At 44.6% G+C, this 24,524-nt stretch overlaps 1 protein-coding gene across 2 annotated transcripts in view; it reads right to left on the reverse strand.

Moving 5' to 3' along the window:
• PTPRM (protein tyrosine phosphatase receptor type M) overlaps nucleotides 1–24,524 on the reverse strand; it is a 605,027-nt gene that overhangs the window by 225,215 nt on the left and 355,288 nt on the right. For both annotated transcript variants that reach the window (XM_074352449.1, XM_074352450.1), the window contains exons 10-11: nucleotides 19,361–19,562; nucleotides 16,498–16,600 (exon numbers count right to left, since the gene is read on the reverse strand). In XM_074352449.1, coding sequence (XP_074208550.1) covers nucleotides 16,498–16,600; nucleotides 19,361–19,562 — 305 coding nt within the window. The remainder of the gene's footprint in view (nucleotides 1–16,497; nucleotides 16,601–19,360; nucleotides 19,563–24,524) is intronic.

Consider the following 24,524-nt stretch of genomic DNA (forward strand, 5'->3'; position numbering starts at 1 on the left):
CAGTACGAAGGCACCATCCATCGTGGAGATGAATCTGCCAAAAAATGTGACATCACCACATCCAAACTTCCTTATGGAATGAAATTTAATTTAAAGTTTAATTTATGCCAGGCCTTTCTACAACAAAACTCTACGGCTTTTAGAAAGAGACTGAGAAATCTGCATTTATGCGGAAGAGCACACGAAGTACAAACTGGAAAAGAACACCTGAACATCTTTCACGTACTCTCTTAAACCCGGAAGTTCGAACGTGATGAAATGTTCTAACTTCGAAGACTTGGAGGGGATGCCTGCTGCAGATTTCAAATTGACTTTAAAATCTGTGCCCTAATTCATTTCAAGATTAAACCCTTAGTTGTAAGTCCATTTTTCGTATCCACTTATTCTGTTTATGCTGATAACAGCATAAAATATTGAAGGGTGATCCAGCCGCATAGCAGAACGGAAGGCAAGCAGGAGAGGAGAGAGGTGGGGACATACCGATCCATTTCACTGTTGCTTTTGCTGGTCCTTTAAAGTTGGCACCCCTGATCATTTCAAGGACTTAGAATGATGTTCATTTCATGGTATCTAATAGTGACTTTTAGCTCGATTTTCAATTTTTGTTAAAAACCATCTATTCCCTAGGTATAAAAAAAAGAATAGAGTCTACTATGAATATTTTCTTAAAGATTAACTTTTCCAGGGGTGAGGGAAAATGAAAGTATCAATTATATGCAAAGCATGTAAAATACACGTATTAATTCAGAATTTATTTCCTTCTTGTTCTTTTTTCAGTCACACCTGTTCTTTAAACGTGTCAGCATTTATTGAAATGACACCCTCATGATCCAAATGACCTGGTACAACCAAACTACATCATAAAAATATTGTCACTGGGTTAAAATTAGGGAAAGAAAGGTCATGATGCAAACCCCAAGCTTCTGGTCCACGTGAGTATTTTCTTTTAATTAATTAACTAATAATCAATTTTTAGCCTTCATTACATTTTTATTTGCTTTTGATGAGAATTCAGTGCTTTTTTGGAGTCATTTGTCAGCGGGACTAGGATTCACGTGACACTCGTGCTGGAAGCAGCCGTCCGCGCACATCCTGCTCATGTGCTCACAGACGCAGACTGAGAACTAGTTTTACACAGACAATGGGCACTGGGTAGCACGCCGCACAGCAGAAACTGACTTGCGGGGCTGAACAGTCTATACTGGCAACTTTAATGTCTCTTTGTCCGGCTCTGGTCTAGGTAAGGTTGCTGTGGATGACTTTCAGGGTGCCACAAGTACAATTTATGTCTTCTTGGCTGTAATTCATCGTAAGGTGCTTGCCTGGCATCCCTGAGTTACTAGTGTTCTGCACGTGTGTGCACACGTGTGAGCTAGGCCTGGGCACGTGGCCCTGTACCCCTGAAGCTCTGCTAGTTATAAAATCTGATATAATAAAATATTAATTACAGCTGAAAGGCTGGGCAAGAAATACGCACTCAATTACAGCACTGTATTGTGAACAGAGGGCAGGAAGAAAGAAAATCCTTCAGTTATGGAAGTTTGGGACAATAAAAGGACACCCAGAACGTCAGACTCGGCTGAGGAGCCATGTAAGAGGCCACGTGTTGTTCTTCTTCACAACAGGCACCAAATTTCGAGTAAATCAGCCTGAGATGGAACATCTTCCAAGAGTGACTTCTCCCCCTTTTAAGAAGCCAAGACATTTTCCTTTGCACGTTCTCCTTTCCACTGATGTTTATCGTAATTGAATCATCGCAATTTCGTAACAAACATATGACTCTAAAAATTAGAATTCAAAGTCAGCTACCATTTTTAAAGCTTGTTTTTCTTAAATAGCACCGGTGACTTGAATAAAACTAAAGAAACCAAATACTATCAAAGCCACACTAAATAGCTTCATTATTGTATGTTTGTATACTATTCAATTCAGAATCTTTCAGCCCCTAAAAGCAGCAAGAGTGCTGGCCAGGTGACCTGGAATATAAACTCCACTGGGCAGACGGCAGGTGCACTGAAGGGGGCGCTGCTCAGAGCACAAACCGAGGCAGTAGAAGGAAGAAACAAATGAGCGAGGCACGGACTGTCCCCACCCTTGGGAAGCGCAGCCTCAGGGTGTTAGAAGTACGTCCCTCCAACAAAGAACTGGGACAAGGAGCTGCCCCAGGTTTGTACAAAGTGCAAGCGGTGCAGGGGAGGAGGGTGAGGGTCCCCATCAACCCCCCTGAGGACACCTGGCCCCGGGACCGCGTGCCCAAACGCTCCGACTGCCACTGCCACCTGAAGACTGTCCTGTGCTGCCTCTGGCCACCCACTTTCTCCCTAAATTAAAGATAAAGCAACAACAACAAACAGAAAAGAAAATGTCCTTGGCTTCCCAATCTCCATTCCCTACAGCCACCTGTGCGGACGAAACCCCACCGACGTCCCAACACGTCTTCCCATCAGACTCACCAGAGACTGCTGGAAACACCCCCGGTGCCCAGGACGGCCCTTCATCAACAGGACAGAGGAAGCAGGGTAGCAGACTAGGCTCTGGCTCAGACACTGCAAGGTCCCAGCAGACCTGCCCCAAGAGCCCCCGAGTTCCCCCAGAGGAACCCCAGGAGTGGCAGGGCCCCCCTCACAGCTTCCACACCGCCCAGCTCCTGGAAGAACGCTCTGCGGGCATGGCAGCCGGGCTGGCTGTTCTGGCCACATCCCCCTGTGATGCCAGGGCGAGGAACAAGAACGGAGGTGCCCTGCTTTCTGGGCGGACAGTGGACAGGCGCCTGCGCCCTCCACCTCTCCCAAGATCACCCTCAGGCAAACTGGGAACTACTTTCCCTAGCTTCTGTCATCACTCAGCAGGTTATAAGGTCCATAATTTCTCAATTCTAGTACTTCTTTCGCTATCCATTGTAATCATTATGGTTGGGTCCACAATGATGTATTGTGTTGTTTCTGAGGTGGTGCTAGGTTTGGCACTGGGGGCTCCTGCTGGCCTCCCTGGTCCCCAGGCAGCCTCACTGCTCTGCCTTCTCCATGGAAGGCCCAGCGATGCCCCCCGGTGAGGGGGCCTGTGCACCTGCCTGGGAGGCCTGGACCACCAGACTGGAGCTCCCATCTAATATCCGGACTCCTTCAGACGGGAGTATGTTGGAAAAAAAGAAAATGTGAGAAACAGGGGAAGGGAAGCTGGGCCCTTTACTTTCACGCCCCAAAGCACGTTTGAAATGGAGTTCGAGGGAAAGTCAAATTAAGTTTCACTGTATAAACGCTCCAATACCTCTGTCCTTAATAGCTTCCCCTGCCATTCTTGGAGCTTCTTTTCAAGGGTTCTCGAAGAACAAACTCAGTTTCCAAAATGAATTTTCCAAGAGCTGCCTGACGTTGTTATCCTCAAAGCAACTTTCATAAAAATGATCCCTGATCCCTGGCAGTAAAGGAATCCAGAGTATTTTGCAAGACGATGAAACTCACCTAAAGTCAGGTGAGTAAAGGCTGGTGGTCGTGGTAATCAGGGATTTAGCCCCTTTTGTGAACACGCACTGTAGCAGTTCAGCTATAATAAGTCTTAAAAAAAAACCAAACCAACGTCGTAATATAAAACTGAGGTTTTACCATCAAATGACATTTGGGTCTCTGTGATTACATGTACCCCAGTGAAAAAAGGAAACATTTTTGGTTGGAAGTCAGGTATTTAGAGTTCCTTTCATTCAACAATTTTAGCAACAGACAGAAGATTCAAAAACTGTGACAAAACCACCTGTAGCCCAGAGGGTTTAAGGTGCCCTTACAGTTCACATTTCTTCAGTAAATAAGAGGGAACAATTAAGAAACTATTAATAAGCATTTTGAAAGAACTGGCATTTTCTTTCTTTATTCACGGGGGACTATTAGAAACAGCGAAATGAAAAAGAGCCTGCATATCAACAAAGACAGACTGATGAATTTGATTCAAACAATTCAATACATGAAAATAAATCTGTTCGATCCAAGTCCTTCAAGCACTCGACATTTTGCTGGTTTACAGCCAGCCGGTTCTGATGGAGTTAGGCTTGACCAGGAAAATGAAAAAAGTCTTAGCTTACAGACCATCATGAAGAAAACAACAACTGTAAAAAAACTCTGCTTTTAACTTCCAAGAACTAAGTATTAGAGATCGACCCCAAAGATTTCAATGACCGTAACCTAGAAACAGAGGTGTAATGTTATCTTCTCAACACCTTCTCAACAAAGGACGTTAAGTTTGCAGAAAAGCCCACATCTGCAAAGGAAAATGTAACCGTGTTGGCTCCAAAGAGATTCTGCAGGGACGATGTTTGTGGTGGGGATGCCTCCCAGGAGGCACAGTGTGCCTCCCATGGGTCACACAGTGTCGCACAGAGAGGGCAAGGCTGTTAACCACCCCAGACCTCAGTTCCCCTATCTGCGCACGGAGCATAGGCATCTGACTAGTCTTCTCTGGGCGACTGGAAACCACTCCACAAAGGACCGAGCCCGGGCCTGTCACATTATAGCTCCTCAATCCAAGTAACAACAACTCCTCGCTCTTTATTCTCCTAATTATTATTCCTGTTCAGATCGTAACTGAGGTTCAGGAATATTTTATTAGGACCCAGAAAATTTCCTAAGACGCAGGTATAATAAAAGGGGTTCCTGTGTTATCTACAAGTGACTGTCATCATTACAGACCAGAAGAGCATCAACAGGAAGTAAGAAAAGCCTTCCCACATCGAGCAGAGGACGTCTGCGTGTCAGAGGCTGTCCTGAGGGCTTTGCTCACTGTCATTAACCTCCTGGCCACCCTCTGAGGTAGACATTATCACTCAAGTCTAATCGAGGAGGAGAATGAGACAGAACAGTTCCCCACTTGCCCAGGAGCACAGGGCAGATCAGCACCAGGATGTAAACCCAGGATCTCTGAACTCCACGCCGTGGGTGGCTGCGTACTGTATGATGCTGAACCCCTCCGCACCTTCCTTCCCAAGAAAGGGCCATTATTTGTAACTCCTCCAACCAACGATGCGTTCTCACCACTGTGATGTCTGGATGGAACAACAGGTCCTCTAAAACTCTGATGATCTTACAGAATGAACCCACAATATTCATGCAAACACACATTTCTTACGACTACCATAAAATTGTTGTCAAAGTATGGGTTTCCATTATAACATAGATCCTATTTAAGTGATAACTGAAGTATGTTGGCATAAAAGTTAAAGGGTTGTAATGATTAGAAATTTTAAGCAATTACCAAAAGCACAGAATACAGGGAGTAAAAACTGAACAGCAATCTTATCCACCTGTTTGGTGAAGCCAGACCCGGTTATTATAGTTTTACCCTTTTCTTAGCACTTCAGTTGACCAAGAACTCTCTTTCCACCTACACTTCCTCTCATGACAGCGCTGCTGAAATGGCTGGGGAGTGCACTGGACTTCAATTTCAGAACCAAAGAAAGACTCAGAGCCCACAGGGTGGCGCAAGGTCCCACAGTAGTGACCAGCACGGCCCAGATGCAAGCCCCAGGTTCCTGGCCCATGCGAGCATTTTTCTTCTAATCAATTAGCTAGTAATTAATTTTTCAGCCTTCGTTACATTTTTATTTGATTTTGATGAGAATTCTTTGTTTTTAGAGAATTCTTTGTAATAATTCTTCAAGGTTCCCAGCTTTTTCAAAAATGTAAATTTCAGGTGTCTAGGATTGTAATTCGACATCTGTGCACACTGCAGAGTGACAGTCTAGGTAACCATCCATCCCCCTGCTCATCTGGCCCACTACCCAGCCCCTTTCCCATCTACCGGGGATGGAAGGTAAAGGCGGAAAGGGGGGTGTCAGTGACCCTGAGAGGTGAGAGCAGGACAAGTTTTAAAGGAGTCGGTACAGACACGCCAGATTATAGTGACCTTCCAGCTGAAGTCTGAGTTCACAGCAACGGCTTATTTGCAGTCATCTTTCTGAATTTCTCTTCTCACTAAAAAAATAAGATTGATCCAAGGGTAAAGGTAGGGTATTTTTTTACGCTTCTGCACTAGACGGGGTCATGGTATTGAAATTTTATTTAGAGATGAGAATATACACTTAGGCCCGGCTTCTTCCTTATATATCCAACTAGTTAAAAGGAGATTTCAGACCTTCAGCTTCTTACCTATAAAGGTTTCAGTGATAATGACTTCTGCTCACAAGAAAAAGATGAGGTTCAATTCAACAGTTATTGCACACTTAATTAGGTCTGAGGTACTGAATGATATTCAGAAGCGGAATTATGAGAATCATTGTGTGATCATTTTGCGTTTCCTGTTACATTTACATACATTTTACACAACGATTAGCCTAGGACAATGCTCACTTTCAGCATCGAATTCATAATCTAACGAATACTCCTGAGTACCAGTCGAACGTCACTCCCTGTGTGTGGTTTTACCTGCATTTACTCCGAGGACCTCCGAGGGGGCGCCTCTCCTTGGGAGACCGACCCACCAACCGACGGACACCTGCCTTCCAGCCCTTGACTGGCCACCTCAGCTGAAACCTGAGGATGTCAGGTCACATCCTGACCCACCGCTGAGACCCCACCCTCCTGTCACATTGCTCAGTGCACTCCAGACTCTCCCATACAGCTCACCACCATCCTAGCATGGTGACTTGAACGTAAAACTGCTCAACAGATATTTGGTGAACAAATGAAGCCTCAGTGAATAATAGCCAAGGGTCAACCCTAAAGTTTCCTATAACACTTTGCAATGCTACAAAGGGCAAGGATTTTAACTAGATACTAATAACCTCACAGGCGTCTTACCACTTCTCACTGAGCAGAAAAAAGTACTGATGCTGACAGAAAAACACGATTAGGTAAATGTGGAGAAGTGAAAAAAAATGGGACGCAGTTAGAGAAATACTCCAAAGGGTACGATAATACGGGGGGAAAAACTAACACTGCTCCCCAGTCGTTCTGCTACCTAACAGACTAAAGCACTGAGTATTAATCAAATCAAGAGGCTGAAAACCAAATACTGGTAACCAACACAAGCGTAAGATAATAATACACTTAATAAAATAATTTTTTATGAAACCAAAGGCACATCAGCACTTTTGGGTGCTTAAAGTTCTTGTCATAAGCACTCGCATTGTATCTATTTCTAAGTGCCTGCTGATAAAATGATCTGCTGAAGGGAATGACATGAAACAGTGTTCGTAACACGGCTGCGCCTGCTCCCCCAACAGGATCACAAGGTCCTGCGACCTGAGGAAGACGCCGGGTCCTCTCTGAGCAGCTTCTTGGCTCTGAAAGCCCACAGCTCTAAGCAGCATCCTGGATGTGGTTTTAATACTTTAAGTGCTTTTAAAAAGTGAAAAGGAGGCACATCTAAGTCGAACCAGTCAGTCTTTGTCGAGATTTCCCAGCCCCTCTCTCCCGAAGGCCGTCAGTCTCGGCCTGGAGCACCTCTACAAACGCATCCCTTGAACTCCCCAGAATCGACAGCCGTGACAAGGACGCCCCAGCGGTTCCCAAGAGCAAACGACACAGCACCACTGAGATTCATTGCTTAGGTGCTATGTTGTTGGATTCAAGGCATTTGCAACCTATTGGCACTCAGGGTTTGCAATTGAGACTGCATTTGAGACTGAAATTATTTTTTTGAGACTGAAATTATTCCACTGTTAACGCTTATGAGAGGTCCAGATAGGGCGTGGGGACAGATACAGAACTTTCTCTCGTCAAAGGGCACTGAGTTCAGGGAGCCTGCTCCCTCCCCCGACGACGGCTTCTGGGCTTCTGGGCAGTGCGGTGGGGGTGCTCACACCTCTAGGGAGACAGCCACGCACAACATATGGCACTTCCGCCAAACAGGACACCCACGTCACCTGTAGTTCCCACCTCAGGCAGGGACCTCAGCAGGGACAAGCATGGGTGCCTTAGCGGGCAGCAGGCAAGAGAAAGGGAGAAACGGTGCAAGCAACTCAGGCCCTCCCTGGCCCAGCCAAGAGTGAGCCACACTCGTCCGCTGAGCTCCCGGGGCATCTGTTCCTGTTCCTTCTGGAGCCGGGAGGAGCACGAGCCCTCTGGCTCCCGTGAGCAAAGGCCCCACCACATCAGCCAGTAGGCGCTGCAAACGCATCCCGATGCATGTAATCATCTCACGGGCTCGGGGCAACGGGGTCAGGGCGGCACAGCAAAGGGAGGCAGAGATAAGCAAGAGACACAGATCCAGAAGCTTCCTTGGAGCAAGAGGGACGAACCTGCCACCTGTTGACTGCGTATGAAAACTGGGATTTTCTATGTTCAGTATCTTGTAATGAGCTGTAATGGAAAAGAAACTGAAAAAAAATACATGCACCTGTCTACATGTATAACTGAATCGCTTTGCTGTACACCTGAAACTAATGTTGTAAATCGACCACACTTCAATAAAAATGAAAAAAAAAGTTAAATATATAAATAAAGAATAAACAAAAAGAAAGAAAAAGAACAACAAGGACTTACTGTAGAGCACAGGGAAGTATATTCAATTCTTATAATAACCTATAATGGAAAATAATCTATATATATATATGTACATGTATAACTGAATTGCTTTGCTGTACACTTAAAACTAACACTGTAAATTGACTACACTTCAATAAAAAATAAGAATTAAAAGAAAAAAGTAAAAGGCTTGTATCTCTTAAGCAACTATAAAACACAAACATATTTGGAAGTTACATATAAGGAATGTCACACAGTCAGCAATGTTGAAATGAACAGCATTAACTTAATATGACAGACGATGTTGTTTTGTGAAACTAAATAGCTGTTAGTAATGTGAATGTGGAACTGACAAAAAATACAGAAATAAAAATATTCACACACTAAGTAATTTCTAGTAAATGCTCAGAGAGTCTTTGCTAAGCTAGTTTGTCAATTTCTGGTGTCCCAGTCTTTACTTTAATAATACTTGAAACAGTTAATGTCACCAATCACTCTGATTAGGTGATACAGTCTCTTCTAATAAAACTAAGTGTTTTCGGTTCCTCTAGGCCCTATTTCTCATAAAAATTAGCACCTGGCATTTACAAGACTCCTTCCCCAAGAGAGAGCGGTACCTTCACGGGGCCCAAGAAAAGGAGCACTGGCAGGGCTGGCATGCTCTCTGGGCTGTGCCTCATCCGTGGCCCTCTCCCACGCCCCACCGGCTAACCCACCCTCCCCGCTGCAGCTGATCTTCCTGACATTTCCCCCTACCTGAGTCCCTGGAACGGCTGCTCACTGCCTACCGGACACACCTCCACTCCGTGGTGTGGATATAACATCGTCCAACCGAGCCCCAAGCTCCCTCCCGCTCCATCCACCCCACCCCTCTGTGATCATAACACACTTCTCATCCTCAGGTCAGGAAAACTTAGTCCTCCTAGCCCTCCTGGAACTTATCCTTCTTGTTCAGTGTTTAGTCCCTGCCACATACTTAACCTCCCCTGCATCACAGCTCCATGGCACTTACATCTCTTGGACAACGTCCATCTGCTGAGATTCAGCTACCTGGCTCGAGAGTCAGCTCCTCCCTGAAGTCTTACCTGATCCTCCCACGCACAGCCCCTGCCCTGAGGCTCCCTGGCACCCGTCCTCACCCCTGCCATAGGGGACACATTCCGTGCTGTTTTCTTGCGTCTAGAGTGCCAACCCCACGAGAGAAGAGAGCCCACGGCAGGTCCCTTGGTATCCCCAGGTATTAGGACTGTGCTTGTGACTAGTCAATGGAATCCCAACAACAACTCCGAGAGCTAAGGTGGTACCATCCTTGCTCTGGAAAGGTGTGCAACCTGAGGATCAGAGATGGTAAGAAATTGGTTGTTGAGAGAGCTAGGATTTGGAACTAGGCTCATTTAACTCCAGAGAGTATGTTCTTTCCTTATATCCTAGAACTCATCTTAGAAAGTGAGGTTTGCAACTTAAGTAATGCATAATCAGAGTATTTATTTGAGTATTAGAACAGTTATGCCAAAGGAGCATGCCAAAGGGGCAAAGAGTGATTCCATGTGTCCAAAAGGTTGTGTATGACACCTGATACTATCCTGTATTTTAGGCCGTAATTGATTATTAATTATTGATAGATTTAGTAGTTTCTAATTAATTTAGAGCAAAGCATTGCTTAGATCTGAAATTATATGTTGACTTATAATAGGTTAATTTAAAATGAACCTACTTTTAAGTTACAGAATCTCTGGCTCTTAAGGTAAACTTTGCATTGCAAGATTCTACACTATAGTTTTTTTCTTTCACAAAATAACACTGTCATTCTGGCAAGAAAGTAACATAAAAAGACAAACTTTTTTATGAACAAATAAAAAAAATACATTTGCAAATCACTATTTACCTCTAAGCCAAGATCAAACTATTGGACAAAACTATTCTGATTAGAAAGATAATTTTCAGAATCTGGAAAATAAATTCGAACGTAATCATAATGACTGAATGATGATAAAATGGTTCTTGAATCACAAATATCTCTCTTTTAAGAAAGGGGAAGAGGCATCAGATGCTTCAAGGGTGAAGAGAACTTCGGCCTCCACTGAGCCAAGCAGGCGACTTGTCTCGACATTGCAAACTGCACTTTCAGGGTGGCTCTAAACAGAAGATCGCTTCCTTTTTGTTTTAGGGTCAGCTGTATTCAGTAGAGCTGATAAAAACCACTATGAGCTAATAAGGACTCAGGGTCAACGGGAAACACCTCACTTTTTTAAAGAGCTGTTGTACAGAATTGGGGCTGGAGTAGCGTTCATTACCTATTATAATACCAATCCCCCCAAACTGGCAAACATATAAAACAGGTAGCCAGAGGCGGTCAAATTTTTAAATGCAGTAGAGATACCAGAGTTCACAGGAATTCTGTTTCGGATTTTATTGATACAGACCATTGTTAAACTCTTAAGTTATTTTCCACATCATATTAGATTTTTTGCAATACTGGATTCGAATAGAATGAGACAAAGGAAAAGTTAGAGGACTAGAGCTGGTCAGATGAAAAGAAACAACACAAACCTCCCATGGGTACAGTCTGAAGAGTGTCAGAGCGAGAAAAAACACTTACGTAGCTTTTAGCGTGTGCAAAGTATGGTCTGAAGTGTTTTAGAAACATTACCTCATTTAATCCTCTCAAGAACCCTGTAATGTTGAAGTGTTTAGACTCCCTGCATGAAGGGGGCATCCCCGAAGTGGGTGCCAACAGAGTAAGGCCTTGGACTTACAGATGGCAGACAATTCCATGGATTGCCGCTGCCTGAAAAAAATTTTTTAAAAACAACCTCGACCATACTTTATAACATCAAACTTCTAAACCATGGCCAATCAGATGTCAACAACTGTAATTCCTAAAACAAGAAACTTCTTAGGACAAAAATGCAGGATTATCTCCCACCTTACAGCAGGAATAATGGTTGCTTTCTCTCTGTTTACTGCCAAAGGGTTAGTTCCACGGTGGCCTCTGAGGTGGTGGGTACCACAGACTCCCTGACACTCGCGTGCTCAGTCCCTTCAACAGAAACTGTCGTGTGACATCCCACTGGGGGCGTGGGAGCAGGCTGACGACCCACAGAAGAGTGCAGCTCGTTTCCCATACAGCCCCAGGATCAAGTCCAACACGTCTGGGACGAATGACGCACTTTCTTAAAATCAGCGCAACTGCTTTAGTGCCTATTTATCCTCAATGGAATGAACACTTGGCCTTCTCCTTCTATGATTACAGCGCGGATTTTTCAAAGGACAAAGAGCTCACTAATGATAAAAACAACATCCTGTGATGCATTTTTAATTTTCTGTCTAATTTGTTACAAAAGCATATTTGATTAGTAATTTGAGTTAAGCAGGAAATATTAGAAGTTAACAAGGAGGCTTTAATATCAGTACATATTTCCTACTTCACTACGTAAGACAAAGCAGCATCGGGGAAAAAATGACAGGAGGAAATGAAAATAACACACATTCTACTGTGATAATGAACTCAAGGCCCACTCAGTTTAATAGAAATCTGGACACATTATATAAAAATAAACAAATTTTTGACTCATATATGAAACTGCAGTTGTTATATGACACAAGTCTTTCTGTTTTTAAATCAGAGGTGTTTTGGATGAACAAAGGAGTTATGCTTACCTTTTACTAACAAGAAATATTTCCTATTCCATTTGAAATTTCACTTACCTAGGACACATTGTTTTAAAAAGTACAGCAAAATACATCTTCCTTTCCTGATACCCTCTTCTCTGACCTGTTCATTCATAATACAGTGAAGCACCTATTAGTTTTAAGATTTTGGCCTTGATTCTCAGCAACAGAAACGATTCACAAATTGCTTTTTAAACACGACTGTCCGAGGTCAAGGGTGGGGGTGGGTGGTGGCGAGGGTACAGCTGCGTGGTAGAGCGTGTGCTTAGCGTGCACGCAGTGATGCGTTCCATCCACAGCATCTCCATTAAACCAACCAATCAAATTATCTCTCCCCACAAAATTAAAAAATAAATAAAAATTTAAAAATAAATAAAAATTTAAAAGAATCAGGAAATAGGGAAAGGGTCTTCTTAAAATAATAAAGATAAACGTAAAATAAAATAAATGTAACGGTCCAGGGCACAATCAACTGAGAAGACAACCGCTGAGTAAGCTCCCCCACAACAGCATTAAAATAACTGGGGCCACCGCTCCATTAGGAGAGCAAAGTGGGTGGCGTGAATTAGAACTGCATTCACAGGCTCAAGCACCGGTTTCAACGTCTTGGTTGTTGATGTGATTATCGCCCTCCTCCCGTCCCTGTGGACACACAACTGTAATAGATGTTTTCCCCACCCAACAGTTTCTCCTGAATGAATGAATCAAAGAACGATTGGGTAATCATTGAACGTTTCACTGAAATGAATATGAAAATGTTTAATTAGTTGACATATTCAAGCACTGAGTTTTAATTAAGAAGACATAGGGCTCCAGAACATTTACAAGCACATCGGAGCAGCAATGCCTAAAGAGGAAAATGACAAAAGGGTGACTGAGTCTCAAGCTACAGGTCATCGGAAGATATAAAACATCACTACCCAGGGGTGTTGCACACAGCAGACTATATACAAATCCATACACCACAAAGGGAGAATCAGAGAGAATGCTTGCTAGTGGAAGAAAAGCACAAGTGTTTGTGTTAAATTCACTCCTTATTCAGAACGGCTCTTCCACTGCCACGTACAAGCGGCTTCTCTGTGCGACTATGTCGGCAGGTAATGAACAGCAGGGAGGGGAAGAGAGAGAAAGGAGATGATTCTAAATGAGTAAAAGAAAATTAAGCTTTTATTAAGGAAAAAAAAATTGAATCCAAGAACAAACATTAAAATTCTGTCCTAGGTGCTAGTTCGCTGGCTGGAATGATGGAATTTGTGTTCTTCCTGGCCATCTCAGGATTTAAATACTTTTATGTGACAGAGCTGATCTGCTGATCAATAAAAAGACAACAATCATTTACACTGAGAGTTTAGTGCAATTTCCAGAATCTACATTAACCAAGCTGAGTGTTTCTAGTGGAATCAATATACCACCACCTTCCTTAGTGAAGTGTGACTAAATTCTCAACAACAATGACTATGGATTAAAGAAAAATCAAATCAGTGGAAAGAACGGGTTTTGGAAATCACACGATGACAGTCTTTTTTGAACACATAATACTGCGCAAAACCCAGGAAAGCAAACAGATGTTCACTTCCATTTCCTCTTCTGCTATTTATCTTATCACTTGGGAAAAGCTTTCTTGTATTGCAGTTTGATTACATGTGCATTTTGCAAATTTCCAGATGTGTTCAAATGTTTCAATCTACATTATGGCTTTATATTTTAGGTCCCTATGATTCCCTAATCAGAGTTCTTATTTCTCTAAACATTAAATGAAATTGAAAATTTTCATATACCCCATTTAGATTGAGAGTATTATGGACCTTTTTTTTTTTTTTCCAAACTCGTCTTTTTAGATATATCGGTCTTCCATCTACTCAATGGATAATCAGTCCCATTATGCTGTACTATGATAATGAATCTCTTGAAAAGAATATTCACTTTTCTGCAAAAAGTATTTTTGACAGGTGAGTTTGAGATAATTTCCTCTCTCAAATTTGTGCCAAAAAAATTCAGCCAGTTAAGTAAGACAAGCATCCTTCCAGTAATGGTGGTGCCTGCAGTGGACTTCCCTGTGACGCTTACTGAATTGTGTGCCCTGAGAACTGACCATGACTCCAGCACCTGAGATTTCGATGATGGACACAGACAGTAAACTTGTTCATCTCAAGATGCTAACATTGTGGAAGGAGGCATAACAGAGGCAGGATGCAAAACGACCCTGGAAAATGCCAGGAGCACTTACTTAATAGCAAGATGAGGCTGAATAAAAGCAAGGCAGTGCTGGACTTGGAAAACTGGGCACATGACAAGTATGAGAGAGGGTGCGACAAGATAAACAGAAATCCTCGCAGAGTCAGAGAGCGGGCTGGTGACACTCTGATGTGAGACCTGTGTTTGGACACTCTGACCAGCATCTGAATCTGTACTTTCATAGATGCAAGAATCAAAAGCCTGAGGATGTCTGCAACTAACTAAGCAGTAAGGCTGCAAAGTCTCCAAAAATGACTAGAAAAGCATAAAAGAAGACAACAAAATAGTGTCTTAGCAAAGCAGATGATGGGAAGTGTGAATGGCAGTTGGGGACTCAAGTGACAGTATAAGAGGCTCGGGAAAGGGGAGCGGGGGGAGGGCTAACGCGCACTGCCCAAAGAAACACTACTCGGAAACTGAGACTTGGAAAGATCTAGACAAAAATGTGGATGGAAATGCGACTCAAAGGGTTTGAAGCAAAGAAGCAACAAGAATAGTAACCGTGAAAAGGAGGTTTTGTAAGAATAGAGAAGAACACTGGAGCAATGGTTAGGGTTCCTGCTTCCTTCAGTTTGGAAGCACTGAATGTGAGCAACCTCTAGCCCCTCACTTTATCGTGACGTTTCTGCAGTAGAACACTGACTCTTGTTCTAATGGTCGGCTACTGCTGAGTCTGGACAACTGTTAAATTGATCTGAAAAAAAAAAAAAAGATGCTCTCAAGGCCATGGTCAGAGTGTCAATTTTCATTCAATAATGGTTCAGCTTTCTGGAGTGAAAAAAGTCTGACCCACAGCTGTAGGTGCACTCGGGTCTTGGACGCCCATCTAAGGAGGGTGTGCCTGGCATCATTCAGCTAGCACAACCCCTCAGAACCACACAGACCATCCTGAAGGGCCTGGGCAGTGTCAGAGGCATCACTTTTCTCGAAGAAATAGTATCTGACACTTGGAACAGAGCTTTTACATATGTCAGAGTCTTCTTACGGGCTGCACCTCCGACTGGCAACCCTAAATCCTGACATGGGCTGGTCTGCTGACCTGCAGAACAGGGTGAGCTAAAACTGTTTCATGACCTTTTGTAGGTTTTCAAATAAAATTTTTCGTGATACCACCTTAATTTGAATTCTTTATTAACTAAGGCTTGTCTGTTTTTAATCTGGAGCCTGTGACCTGAAATATGTGTATATCTTCTCAGGCAGAACAAAGTCCAAGTGGTCACCCTTTGATACAGCAATGAAAACGTGATCAAACAGAACCAGGTTTCAAAAGGTTAATGAAATAAAATTCTACAAAAGGAACAGGGAAACAAACCCCAGACAGCCTTAAACGTGAATGTAAATGTTTCCTTGGAGAGCACTATTTGAAGTAATAGATTATTTTGAAGGGAATCTGTTCTGATAGTACAAAGGATCCAAATCCCTCTGCAATAAGCAGAAATTTCACTTATGTAGATTAATGAGCTTATGCCAAGTTCATCGTCAGGAGTCGTTCAGGCAAACCTTTGCTTCTTCTTGGGAAGAATACATTTATTTTATTCATTTGCTGTGAAAGTTACACTTTGTAGTTTCTTAGCTATATAAATCATCATGGACTGAGGAGTGGGCCCTACAAGGTGGTAATAAACTGAAATCTGTTCAAATAAAGACTTCACAGTGGTCTCTCCAATCACCTGTTTCTTTTTAAAAAGACAGCTACATATTCAAGTGAGAAATTAGCCACTTTACTGAAGGTTAAGGGCTTAAAACTCCATGTGGACAAAACAAACAAAAACACCTCACAAAGGTCCATTTAAAAGACAGGCCTCAGGATGCCAATGCCATTTGCACATGGGTAACTAAATTCCAGCAAACATTTACCTTTTAGGAGTAAAGTCACCTCCAAACAGACTGGGGTTCCTGTTCATTATCTTCAAGGAACAACACTTTGCATCAGAATCCAACTCCTCACACAATACTTGATTACTACACATCAAAGCCCTCTCTCCTTGTCCTCAGTCCCTTCTTTCAAAGAGAGCTAATATGTATATGGGTTTACGTGCTGACCAAGGTTTATGGCAAATCCCTAGAAAGCACATGCTTTGAGAAGTTAACCAGGTTGATTTCAGTTTTCACCTAAAACCACCTCTCCTCGGCTGGTTACCTGACAGGTGCGCCTCGGCTGTGGGCAGGCTTCAGCAGGACCGTGACTGTGTTCTCGGTTTGATTCAGAGGGGTCTCCAGTTCGTACGCCGGCATGGAGGGCGCTGGGGATGGTGCAGAGATGGGACACTCGTTATTTCCGGTTTACCTTTCCGTTTTCTTTCTACTTCCATTTACAAAGAGCATCGAGAACACAGTGCACTTAGTTTCAACTGCAGATACGAACCGACCAGGCACAGCTTCCCGGTGTCTACCAGACCCAGAACATGGAGGCCAGCTGCTGAAGCCAGCAGCGGCCACCTTCATGATGCTGAGTGCAAGCTGGCAGGGAGCATGCAGGGGTCTTAGGAGGTGTTAGTGATCCTGCTGCTCAGTTCAGATTCTCGTTCAATGGATGTAACCAGCTTGTGAAAACTCACCCAGCTGTATGTTTATAAATTGTGTGTTTTTCTTTCCATATGCTTTTCTTAAAAAAAATTGATGGTAAATTTAAGAAATAATTACTAGGATCATAAAACTGAACATCACAGTTCTCTCATCTAAGCCAAGGTTTCTGGTGTACCAGAGATCCATCCAAAGATTTGAAGAGGACGTTAGGAGCCAGAGAGGCTGGCTGGAATTACTGACCACTTGCGGGCTCCCTGGGAAGGCATGGCCATGGAAAAGATTCTGAGTTGAATTAAGAAAGGCTTCGGTTTGACTTTCTGCTGTTTTGTTTCAACTAGCATGAGAGCTTAGGCACATTATCTCTGAAGCTTCAGTTTATTCACCTTTCAAAACAGGAGAAATTACCCTCCAGGATACTTATGGGAATTCAAAGAGGTAACAGAAAAAGAAAGCCAGGCAAATACAATTCTATAAATATCAGTCCTCTTTCCAGGGTGAACTCTACTTCCAAGGCCGTTTCCTGGCATTCTCTGTTTTCTGGGTTGTTAGGTCTCATTACGAGAAGACAGAGAGTTCTTCAGTAATTTTGTCATCACGGTGGACAAGAGCCCTCATTTCCTGAAGGCTGTGAAGAGTGTGTGGGAGGGGGGACCTCGTCTCTTTCAGACCCTCGCGTATAGATAGGTACCCGATGAGAACGCTAGGGATCTTTTTTCCCAAATACGGTGTTTTAAATCTCCTACATATAAAAGGTTTTTATGTAAAGGACATGGGTTCTATCTTAGGTCCATTTATTAGAATTTCTCAGCATTGAAAATTAACTCTAATTCTATTAAGAATTAACTTCAATTCGTAATACAGAATTACATTCTGTACAGAGAGTAGTTCTCTGAGGTCCATGAAAGTAGGAAATAGGGGACCATAAACTGTAATTTTCTTGAACGATCAAAATCAGATAGTGATTCTGGATGAGCCTGGGTGGGCCATTTAAAATGTCCACCATCTTTGCTTCTGGAGAGAACTGCTGAACTTGGTGGGCTAAGTGGCCAGACGGGTATCAGCCAGAATTTTCATCAAATACAAATGGAAAAAATATGAACTACTTTTTTCCTAAATGAACAGCTTCTTAGAGTTAATAATCTTTGAAACGTGGTTTCCATAGGAAGAAATTACCAAAAAACGGGGGCTTGGAGGTATCGGTGACTGCCACACGGTTCCTCTTTAAATCTCAGGATAAAGCCATACATCAGATAATATTATCTTAATTTACATCCAGGCGTAAATTCACTGGATCAAGATAAGAAGGGAAGTATCTGGAAAAATGGTACCTAAACCCCATGTTTTCCCGACTCTGGGCCCAGAGGTTTCCTGTTCGCTGTCTGTGCGACCTGAGCCACCCTGACCTCCCAGGTGCGCCTTCCTCATCTCCCACTCCCCAGATTGCTTTTCTAAGTTAATGCTTTGATCAAACACTGAGTGTATAGTACATTTCAAGGTAAGTTTGTGCTCATAAATAAAACCTTACACAACGAAAAGCAAAACTCCAAACCTCCCTTCCTCAAACCCCAGCAGACGGCTTACAGCACTCTAGCCGTGCTTCCCTTCCTTCAATTCTAAAGAAGACTTTCACTAAACTAGGGAAGAGGGACAACAGACATAAAAATCCGGCTGAATATTACTTAGCTCACCCTGAAGCAAAAAAAGACCTCCCTCCCTCACCCGCCTCCTGTTCACCCACCCCCAACCGAAACAGTCGAAGCCCCAGCTCAACGACTTCCCTGCTCGGAGCCAGAGGTGGGGGAAATGGAACAGGAAAATGTCGGTGGAATTGTGTTTATTGCTGGGGCACATCCCACGCCAGATGGCAACTCCATTTCCTCTAGTCTGAAGCAAAAGGCATTTTCTGCACAGTTGCACAGGCCCAGAAATATTTCCCAAATTATGTCTTTTGTTGGACGACATAATGGTGTCTCTATGAGAAAGAAGCTGGAGGACTCAAGGGCCTGGTGGCAGCTCCCTCTGCAGTGGCCTCTCTCTCCTGGACGTGAAACCTCTAACGGTGAAGGTCCCATGGAAGGCCGAGCCTTCCAGAAGGGACTTCACAGCTGGCCGTCTCTCTGCTCAGCGAGCACTCCATCGTTCGTGGCTCGTTACAGAGACTTTTCCAACACTGCTGTGCTGGGAACTTGGGGCTGCCAGGGGTAAGAGTCTCAGCACAGAATCGTCCACTTACGTCCAAGTCCTCCCATGCACACTGTTGCAACAGTGCCTACTTCCCAACACTGGACGATGATCTTAAGCTCCCACATTACAAATCTTTGTAGTATTTCACTGAATTCCATGAGCCTGATTATCATCTACCCCAAAATATTAACTGATGTGTACGCTGGGGTGAGCTCTGCATACTTGACCATGGGAATGAAAAAGTACCAAAATGCTACTTCTGGTGAAAGGCATAGCCCGTGAGTGTGTAATACCTGATATTTTGGTGGTGAACTGACTCGTTGCTGGAGGCCCAAAGCCTTTAGCTGTGCTGGCTCGGATGGTGAAGGAGTACGTGGTTCCCGGGTACAGTCCAAAAAAGAGAAAGTGGGTTTCATTCCCCAGTTTTGAAACTCTTCCGCTTTGACTGGATAAATCTATTTCTGGGTCAAAGGAACTGACGGCTTTGTAGGTGACCTGTAAGAGAGGAAGACTGTGACAAAACAGCTGGAGCAGATGGACCACAACCGCATCTTTATCCAATGAAGCCTCTGACGTACGCACTGTCAGGCACCTTCAGATGGACTCCCCAGCCCACTTAGACGCTTCAAACCCTGGATCCAGTGAAGGCGCACAGGAACTCGGCCAAAACTGCTATGAGTTATTACTTTTATAGACAGAGGACCTGAAAGCCAGCAGATTAGAACATAAAGAATGAGTTCAGGTTTAGGCTAACACCTCAGAGTTGTTTGCTTTCAAAATGTCATGTTGGAAAACTACTTTACAGCCGGCTTAAAACAAAATAACACAACACACAAGCAGCTCCAACAGATAAGGACCTGGTGATGGGGGGGCCTTGTCTCTCACCCAGGGGCCAGGGCCTGATTCTGCACTGAACAGATTATTGTCCACTGGGAACAAGGGCACTTTTAAGTGTTGTCATCAATGAGGGCAAAGACATCTGCTCCAAAAATAAATCTGAGACGCGCGTCAGCGGCTCCTGGCGCTGTGACGTGTCCTGTCTGCTCTTCTCTTTAGAGCGACGCTGCCCGGCAGAACTTGTCGTCACGATGGGGATGTCCTACTCTGCGCTGTTCAGTGTGGAAGCCACCAGCCACAAGTGGCTGCAGAGCGCTCGAAATGTGGCTGGTGAGACTGAGGAATGGAACGTTTTATTTCACTTTCATTATTATTTTAATTGAAGTATGGTCAATTTATACTGCTGTGTACTTTTCAGGTGTACAGCAAAGTGATTCGGTTATACATACATATATATATTCTTTCGCAGATTCTTTTCCGTGGTAGGCTATTACAAGGCATTGATTATAGTCCCCTGTGCTGCACAGAAGGACCTTGCTGTTTATCCATTTCATACACAGTAGGGGGTATTGTCTCATCCCAAACTCCTAATTTATCCCTACCCACCCGCCACCTTTGGTAGCCGTAAGTTTGTTTTCTATGTCTGTGAGTCACTTTAACTCACTAAAATTTAAGTTTAAGTTGCCCTGTGTCACTAGGAGCTGCCATTTCAGACAGTGCAGCTCTGGAAGCTTCCGTGATGTTTGCCACATAAAGGGTGTTCAAAGCATGCTGGGTGAGTCTGGACTGTGTGAAAATAAATGTAACAGAGGTGTCTTTAAATGTTGCCCTTTCAAATGATTTTGTGGAGAATTTCGCTCTAAGTAGTTCATCAACTACTCGAGAACATGCATTTTAGTGGTGATTACTAACTTCTACTGGTTGTAATGACATAATTTTTAAACGTGGCATATTCAAAAGTTTTAAATTGCAAAACTGAGCACTTTCCTTGCTTTTAAGTAGGTTAAAGTTACTTATAATTTATGTGCATGAACACTAACACTGTTATTATACGAAGTGATAACTGACATTCTTTCTTCTTATACTTATACCATGTCATTATAATTAAGGAGCCCTCTCAGAAGGAGTATTTAGATTGAATCAACTAAGCTTTGGCAAGAAACTGTTTGCTGTGTATATTAATCACCGCCGTGCATGACACCACCAGAGGCAGCGTCTCTGCTGTTAACCCTCTAGCAGGAATCCCCCCGAGTCGAGAGACAAGACCATGTCCAGCCCCGGCTGCCGTCGAGGGGACTTCAGCCACGTCACTGCTGCGCACTTAGCTGCTTTCTTTGATCTCCCCCCCGATAGCCCCAGAGGACAGTGTGGCTCAGAGAAAGCAGATCTCAGCTGTGACAACTGTTGATTAATTCACTCATTCACAGCATTTCCGTTGCACATCTCTTGTGCGCCAAGCCCTGTGCCTGGGGCTGAGGTCTCAAGTGGTGACTCAGACACGGTACCTGCCCGGGAGGAGGCACGAGCCTGGCGAGGAAGGAGAGACACGGCCTAGCAGTCATCATGCAGGATGATCAGAACGAGGGCTGCTACCTCCCGCCAGGGCTGGGCTAACCCTGCTCATCTTACTGCCTTACTCAACACTTCACTGGGACACGAATATTTGCTACGGGACACAGTTTAAATTTCTGAGCTTCATGCTTAAGACCTGTCTACACTTCCTTCTCCAAACTTACTTCTGAATCCTTGACACAGGGCACTCTCTTTTCTTCTGTCCTGGTCAGGGGATAAAGATTTACTGCCCCCAAACACTGGGCTTTTCTGACGCTGCTTTTGCTCATGAACCTCCCACTTGCCTGGAACGTAATGGGTTAATTCTGTTCCGTTTCCTGCATGAATTCAGAGTCATTCAAGCCATTCAAACACTGATGCACTTTGACTCTGCAAGCACTGTGGTCAGCAGGCAGACAGAGCCCTGCCCTCAAGGAGCTAAGAATCTGGACTGGGGTGGGGAGGAGCTGGGGTGATATCCAGTAAGTTAATAATTTTTAAACACTAAGTTCCATGTAAGAAACAAACAGGGTGCTAAGGTAGAGTATTGTGAGGGAGAGGGGTACACACATAGTCATTTAGAATGGCTGGGGAAGGGTTCCCCCCAACCCCCGCCCCAAGAGAAGACAGTGAAATTGAGGAATCAGCCATGCCAAGAGTTTGAGGGAAGAACAACATAAACTAAGGCCATGAGGCAGGAGTGTCCTAGGCACGGCTGATGGACAGAAAGGAGGCCTGGGTGGGGCAGCCCGGGAACGAGGTGGGCGTGGTCCCTGGAGGCTGGAGACATGGGCAGGGCCACACCACGCAGCAATCCCTACCCCAAGGTAGAAAATGGGGAGACACAACGGGAAGCCTTGAACATTTTAAGTATGAAAATAAAATGATCTGATTTGCCTTATAAAAATATCACCTTGGCTGCCAGGCGGAGGGCTGATTTGCTAGCAGGGGCCACTGCAGGTGGGAGGGAGACCACTAGGAGCTGCGGCAGAGGCCGTGGGTAAGGCTGCGGCATAGGCAGAGAAGGCAGCGCCCTGGACTCAGGTTAGGCCCTGACGGGAGAAATGCACGAAGAGAATTGGCATATTTCAGAGCCAGAATGGACAGAACTCAGAGACAGACTGGGTGTGGGGAAAGATGGGAGAATCAAGGATAAGGGCCATGATTTGAGCTTGAGCAAAAGATGACTCTATTCACGGAAATGGGACGGAATAAATGGGGGGGAATTAACTGTTGGGTGGTGGGCATATCACGTATGAGATGCGTGTGACAGTCACACGGATGCACCATGTACGACACCGCATAGGACAGGGCTGGGTGGAAGCCGAGACTTGGGGGTGGGCAGCTTTGGGATATTACGGTTCAGGAAGGGATGACGTCACTGGGGAAATACTGATATTTAATACAGGGCAGAGAAGAAGAGAATGAAAAGAACCGGAGTGCAGGAAGAAAGCCGGAAGACAGCTGTCAGAAATCAAAGGAAAAAAGGGTTTCAAGAAGGAAATGCTTTCAAAGGTGCTGCTGGGAGTTCACGACAGGAACCCCAAAAGTGCCCATCTCAGTCTCAGGCCGGAGCCCCAGTCTGCTTGTCCATAAAGCCTTCCAAAGCCTGTCCCGACAACCACTGGCCCCGCTAAATGCCAGTGGCTGTTGCCTGTGTTCCTACCATCCAGCTGGCAATAAATCACGGAGTGCTGTGAGAGCTCTTCGCAGCCTTCAATCATGATTTAAATATACCAAAGGAATGGGAACTCTTCATATAATTGCATCTGCTTTCTGATGAGTGACTGATACCTTCCTCTTTCAGATCCCGCTGTGACCAGTAAATATTTGGCACTCAGTGTGTATTTTCCCAAAGACTCCCGGGGAGAGCAGGTGGGCACAGGCACTGGCGTAAACGCTCACCGCGCGGCGAGGAGGATGCCTACGCCACCAGCACAGCCCGCAGAGCAGAAAGCAAATGCTCTGTCAAGGGCTTGCTCTTTCACTGGGACTGATGGGCTTGGCCGCACCTGCAGCCTCAGACTTGCGGGGTTTGCGGGGTTCTCAACCGTCTCTCGGCCACAGCCCTTGACAATTCATTAAAAAGCATAGAGCCTCTCTCCCCAGCCCGTTAACAATGCACATATACACTACGCCCTCTTAAAAATAATGCATCCACTCCCTCACCTCTAACAAACATTAACAAGCACACAGGTTGTGTCTAGGTGGACATAAAACGTCAGAAATTCATGGATTCCCCCAGAGACCTGGGAGTCTGAATTCCAAGGATAAAAAAGTCCCTTAGGAACAGGTGACCTCGACTCTAGACTTCCACCACCCGTGCAGAGCTGATGTGCAGCGAGCACCCGTCACCTGAGCCGTACTTCTGAGGGGCACCGGGCTCCACGCTCATACCCACATGCCACGTGTCCTTTTGGTGTTTAGTTTTTCATTCCTTCATTGAGCACGTGTTTACTAAGTGCCTCCTAAGTGCCAGGCTGTGGAAGAGCAGCGGGAAGGTCCCAGAAGGCACATCTAGAACTGAGCTCACACTTGGACCTTTTTGCTGCCTGAGGGCCAAGGCGATTTTAATGACGCCGCCACTGAGAACACTGCTGCTCCGGGGTGGACCCAGGGAATTCATGGGATGCCCAAATAGAAAGCAAACCGACACGCCAACACCATACGTGGGGTTAGCTTAGGCGAGATGCAGTCAGCTGCCTCTTACGTTGGATGATTCCTGATTTGTAGGTAGGTGCCTGAAATGCTCCAAAATCATCTTCCCTTCCTCTACCTAAGTCTTAAATTGTGATCGGAGACATTCATGGAGAACCAAAATAGCACAGCACACAGACCCTGACCAGGAGGGGAACCAGTCTTCTAGGGAGTGTGAGTTGGCTGAACACCGGCGTTAAACACAGTCCTCCAACGGCGGTCCACACCATCAAAGGCATGAACAAGTATGTCTGATTGCAGGGGAGGAGAGGACCTAAAATACTTCAGGGACAAGTACAGAATTTGACGAAAACACTGCAAGAGGAGCAGAAGCACCGGGGGGAGGGCGTCAGGAGGAACGGAGGAGCTGGG

The sequence above is a fragment of the Camelus bactrianus genome, chromosome 24 (assembly GCF_048773025.1).
Source record: "Camelus bactrianus isolate YW-2024 breed Bactrian camel chromosome 24, ASM4877302v1, whole genome shotgun sequence".
NCBI lineage: Eukaryota > Metazoa > Chordata > Mammalia > Artiodactyla > Camelidae > Camelus > Camelus bactrianus.